The sequence below is a fragment of the Eucalyptus grandis genome, chromosome 5 (assembly GCF_016545825.1).
Source record: "Eucalyptus grandis isolate ANBG69807.140 chromosome 5, ASM1654582v1, whole genome shotgun sequence".
In the NCBI taxonomy this organism is placed as follows: Eukaryota; Viridiplantae; Streptophyta; class Magnoliopsida; order Myrtales; family Myrtaceae; genus Eucalyptus; species Eucalyptus grandis.
The window spans coordinates 60850645-60856495 of NC_052616.1; the positions used below are offsets into that span (position 1 = coordinate 60850645).

General features: G+C 40.9%; 1 protein-coding gene across 1 annotated transcript; it reads left to right on the forward strand.

Annotated features, from left to right (window-relative positions):
- On the forward strand, window positions 1-3132 carry LOC104442675 (disease resistance protein RPV1). Its single transcript, XM_039314014.1, has 5 exons — window positions 1-500; window positions 709-1425; window positions 1677-1836; window positions 1983-2309; window positions 2395-3132. The coding sequence occupies exons 1-5, from the start codon at window positions 1-3 to the stop codon at window positions 3130-3132; spliced, it is 2442 nt and encodes an 813-aa protein (XP_039169948.1).
- Window positions 3133-5851: the final 2719 nt, after the last annotated feature.

Sequence of the window (5851 nt, forward strand, 5' to 3'; positions counted from 1 at the left end):
ATGAACATCAGTCACGTTAGCAATCCTTCCTCATCGTCTCCACGACCAGACTACCAAGTATTCCTGAGTTTCAGAGGGCCAGACACACGCAGGACCTTTGCAGATTTCCTGTACACCAGCTTGACTGGTGTTGGGATTCGCGTTTTCAGGGATGAGGAAGATCTGGAGAAAGGCAAAGAAATGAACCCCCAGCTGATCCAGGCGATAGAGCAGTCCAAGATATCGATACCCGTCATCTCCAAGGAGTACGCGTCCAGCAAGAGCTGTCTCATGGAATTGAAGGAAATGGTGAAGTGCATGGACGGGAAGAATCACACCATCATCCCCATCTTCTACTATGTCAATCCGTCGGATGTACAAAACTGCACGGGCCCTGTCAAGATGGCCTTGAATGAGCACAAGAAGCGCGGCAGAGATGACAGTATCCTTAATCCCTGGAAGTCTGCCCTCCAACGGATCGGAGACTTGACGGGACACCATCTCCACGAAAATCAAGAAAAGTAATTTCCATGACGTGCTCTGTTCTGAGATTACGTTTTCTCATGTATCTTACCTACTTTGGCTTTAAGATTAACTAGTTTCAAATCATACCCAATAATATATTCGTTATTATTATGATGACAAAGGCTGCACCATGCATAAATTGGTTTTCTTCCGCTTTCAATCCTCCTCTTTGATGTCCTTTTTATTTCATATACATTTTGGCAGGAAACATGGTGAATTCATAAAGTTAATTGTCCGCAAAGTTGAGCAGATGCTGCAGACGAGGGACCTAATTTTGCCGAAACAATTAGTTGTAGTCAATCCTCATGTGCAAGAAATAATGGCAAAGCTGAAGGTTGACTACCGCGATGGGCAAGAGGTTGAAATTGGGGACACATGTGAAAAGGTGTTACTAATACATGGCATCCCCGGGATTGGTAAGACGGTCCTGGCGAAATGTGTTTATAATAAACTTAACCATCTGTTTGATGCCTGTAGCTTTCTTGAAAAATTCCAAGAAGAAATTAGAGATCACAGCATCGTGTCTGTGCAAAACAGACTGATTTCCCACCTCCACAAGGAAAATGCCCAAACGTTTGATTGTTCTGACTTTGCTCTGAAACATATTGAGAGCAGGTTTTGCGCCATGAAGGTCCTTCTTCTCCTTGACAATGTGAAGGACCGTGAACAGCTCAGCGCATTAGTCGGAGAGCTTGATTGGCTGGGCCCGGGGAGCAGAGTCATTGTGACATCCCAAAGAGATGACGTCCTTAAAAAAGTCAAGGGCGCGGAAAAGTTTGGTCTTACAACGATGCAACAAGATGAAGCTCTGAAATTATTCTGTTGGCATGCTTTTGGAAGGGATTCTTCCCCTGAGGAATTAGGGAGCTGGCAACGAAAATCGTTGCTGCTACTGATGGGCTTCCTTTGGCGCTTGAGAAGGTAGGTGGGTTTCTGTTTGGAGAAAGCAAAAAAGATGTGTGGAGGGAAAAAGTGAGTCAGTTGGAAGAAGCTCCTGATGAGAGTGTCCAAAAAGCCTTCCTCGAGAGCTATACCCCTCTAAAAGAGGAGGAAAAACAGATATTTCTTGATATAGCATGCTTCTTCAACGGAATTGACAAGAGAATCCCCCGTTACATGTGGAATCAATGTAATTATCTTCCTTGTACGTCGATTCTATCTCTTTGTGTCAGGTCTTGGGTGGAAATCGGAGAGAATAAAGAACTATGCATGGGGGGAATACTGAAGGCCTTTGGCAAGGAAATTGTCAAGAGTGAAAACAAGAATGAACCTTGCCAGCGCAGTAGGCTGTGGAACCACGAAGAGGCACTGGATGTATTAACAAATAGGAAGGTAACTTCTGCGAGCACTGCGCCACGTCTGTTCTTCTTTAGATGCCAATCGATACTGTTATTGATCCTTTTCGTTCAATTATCAAGTGTGATGCTGAAAGACAGCTTCATTTTTTTAAAGTTAATTTTGTTTTGCTTGATTGATAGGGTACTAAGTTCATTGGAGCCCTTGGGCTCGAGTTTGCTGACGAATCTGAAGGGAATATCAGTTTTCAAAGTGATCAATTTGATCGTTTATGGAGCTTGAGGTTCCTCAAGCTAGATTGGGCTAATATTCAGGGAAACTCTTTGGCTAATATTCAGGGATACTCTATGGGTTATATTTCGAGCTTAAGGTGGCTTCATTGGCATCATTGGCGAGGGTGCACTAAGATTATGAAATCGGTAGATCTGGATTTGCAAAACTTGGTGATTTTTGATTTGTCGAGGAGTCGGGTTCACGTAGACTGGAGAGGTTGGAAGTTGTTCTCGATGGTACGGGATCAATTCACTATCTTCATGCATTTTTCCTTTTGACTAGGAACTCAACATATACTAACACGTCCTATTTATCTTGCAGGCCAGTAATCTGAAAGTTTTGAAACTAACTGGTTGTACTAATTTGACTTCCATTCCAAAATTTCCTAAGTCATGGGGGCTAGAAAGACTTATTCTGGAAGGTTGCTCTAATTTAGCAGTTATCAATCTATCAATTAATAAACTGGAGAAGTTGATTTCTTTGAACTTGAAGGGATGCAGTCTCCTCAATGAATTGCCAGATTTGGGTCCCCTGACAAGCTTGAAAGAGCTGGTGATTGACGGAACTTCCATTTCTCGAATCAATTTCCAAGAAGGTTCAATGATGAAGCTCAAAACTCTCAGCGCTCGCAATTGTAAAGACCTGACTGACATATCCGATTCGATCGGGTACTTAAAGTCTCTCAAATATCTCTCTCTCGATGGCTCTGGAATCCATACCCTACCGGAGTCTATTGGATCTCTGGAGAAACTGAAGACACTGTCTCTGAAGAATTGCCAGAGGCTAACTGATCTTCCCGATGGAATAGGAGGGCTCCGCTCATTGCAATTCCTAGATTTATCTTACACTGAGATTAAGAAGTTACCAACGTCAGTCGATGATTTGAAAGCTATGGAAGTGCTCAGGATGAGGGGTACTTTCATACAGGAGTTACCTGAAACAATTTTGAATCGAGAGAAGCCGGTAGAGATAGATATCTCGTTATGCCAGGAATTAGAGGCGGAGATCCACTTCGACATTGAAAGATTGTCGTCTTTCGCAATCATGAACGAAAGATAGATTTCTCCGAGTATCTCCCGTCTTTCTCATCGCCGGGAACTCCACATCTCCAGATGCAACAATCTACAGAGCGTTCCCAAGTTGCCCTGTTTGGTTAATGTTTTTTCGGTTGTGGGTAATTAGATTTCGGACAATATTCTAAGAGATTTTATTTACTTCTTTTAATAGCCTTCCAACAATCTTTTGTTAGTGAATAACTAGGAAATTCAGACTTTTTATAGTCATATGATTCTCTTTCGTGCTGAGCTTATCCTTTGAATTAATAGAAAATTGAGAGTTCTTCTCTGTTACGCTTCATGCATATTTACAAGTTCTGACTCGTGTTTACTCATTTTTACTGCGTTCAGTTTTCACAATCCCAGTTTATTTGATCATAAAGCAAATCTCTCGGATTCACATTGACGAAATCAATCAACAGCTCTTCCTTTGAGCAAAGACTCCAGCCAAATTTGTTAGATAGATCCGTCCATTTCAGACATCACAAAATCAACTTCCTGTAAAAATCCCCGCTTTCCTTCTTCAATAACTTCTATTTTATCACGAGAAACCTGATTTCATGATATGGATCAATTTCGATCTCTCCGCTATCACAAAAATCAACACTTACTTAGGCGAATGTTCGAGTTCAAAATCATCTACCATTTCAAATGAAAATTGGAAGAACTCAATATCCTGGTGTTGAGGCTCGAAAATGACATTCTACGCTCATAAATCACAATCATCGGGCTTTGACGGGTTGCCTTCAAGAACATCTGAAACATGCATGATCTTGGAAATTTTGCTAAACGAGCCTCGTATAATCGCCATTGCTCTTTTCCCGCTGTACATACACTTGATCTTGCCGAACGAACAAATATTCGTCGTTATCCCTTGGCAAACATCGACATTATAACCAACGCATCTTCTACCAAGTCGTGACGGGTGACTTTCCTTCTCTGAAACATCGCTCCTTCAATTTGTCCCACCGTAAGAAAGCTGCCCTTCAATTTCTAGGATATCCATGTAATAAAATTATTTAACCTGGTTTCCAAGCCAACCAATAACTTCCCATGCAGTGGAATATCCATCAAAACTAAGAATTTGTACCTGATTGAAATTCATCAAATTTATCGCGCCTTTTGCAATTCCCAAGACGATCTGGACGGCAACAATCACCAACTTCATTGTCTCTATCACAACCCCCACGTATTTCACAAATCTCATAGCCGTCACGTCCTCCGTAGCAACCATCATCTTTCATCACCATAGCCAATATCACACCCAGCTCAAAAAAAAAAGAAAAAAAAAGAAAAAAGAAAAAAAAAGGGAGATCATACAGCCCTCTTCTTATCCGAAAGACAGCCTAGAACAAAACCAACTTAAACCTACCATCAAAATATATATATCCATCTATATGCTTGATCAACAGGGAGTTGGTCACAAGATCAAAGTTTCTGAAATGATATCAACGATGATGTACACACACCTCCAAACTCAATTAAACGCAACATATATTTTCAAACACACAATTCATACCCAACAGTATCCAAGATCCAACTACCAAAATTGTCGTTGACATTGCTCTTATTCTACTAGCTGCTAGTTGAAAAATCTGAAAACATAGGAATGAATGGGGTGAGCAACCTATCGCAACCCTCCTGACGTGATCTATGGAAAATGAGGTTCAAAGGTAATCTTGAGTCAAGGACCAATGGTTCTTAACCATAGCAGATTCTTCCAAATTCTTACCTTGCGCAATAGGGATATTACAATTGATATTGATCTATTTATGAAGTCCAACCTAAATAGGAGTTGCCACTAGCTTATTATGATTGGTTAGGAGCTAAATGAGGCATGGGAAGATACTTCACTTCCTATGCAACAAGAAAATTAGGCATGGGACTCCTATTTAGGTTAAACTTCATGGATAGATCAATTTCAAGCATACTAATGCGAGGTGGAGATTTAGGAGAACCAGCGTTGACCATCGGTCCCCAACTCAGCATTGCCTTTAAATTGATCTTCCTCGAATTGTACCGGGAGGGTCACAACAGCTTGGCAACTCCAAAGTTTTTCTTTGTGATAAAAACTCTTCATTTGACTTTCATTTGTTTTAAGGGCAAAAAAGTATTTACTTGTGGCATGACGAACTTGCTAACCCTGTAAATAATAGGAAGGAACGTCAGCACATAAATCCAAGGGGATTGAAAAATTGAAAACGACACAACATTACCCTCCATTTGAATTCGCCTTCTTGGGAGTTTGACATTTCTTATCAGGAATAACAACAAAACATGTTAGGAAATGACTCACGATGAATAAATTGGAATCTGCAAAACATCACTCTCTGTCGATTTCGCCATTTGGTAACAAAAATGTCTGAATGAACCCATTGGGAACATGTGACACATGTTAGAGAGAGTTTTAATGAGTAAACTGGAACAGATACCATGTTGCCCTTCATTTGAAGTCCAACCTAAATAGGTGTGAAATACCTGAGTGAATGTTCATGTACACATGTAGCCCTAAAGCTTGGAAGTGCCAAAGGTATTTCACACAGGATCTAGAGTGCCTAATACAATCCATCTAGGACTTAAAACGCCTATGGTTACTCACCTAGGACTTAACATGCCTAAAGCTCACACTTAGCATTTAAGATGCCAATAATTCCAGAATTAGGACTCAAGATGCCTACGGTTTCACACGGGACTTGAAATGCCTAAGTTTGCAAACATAGGGC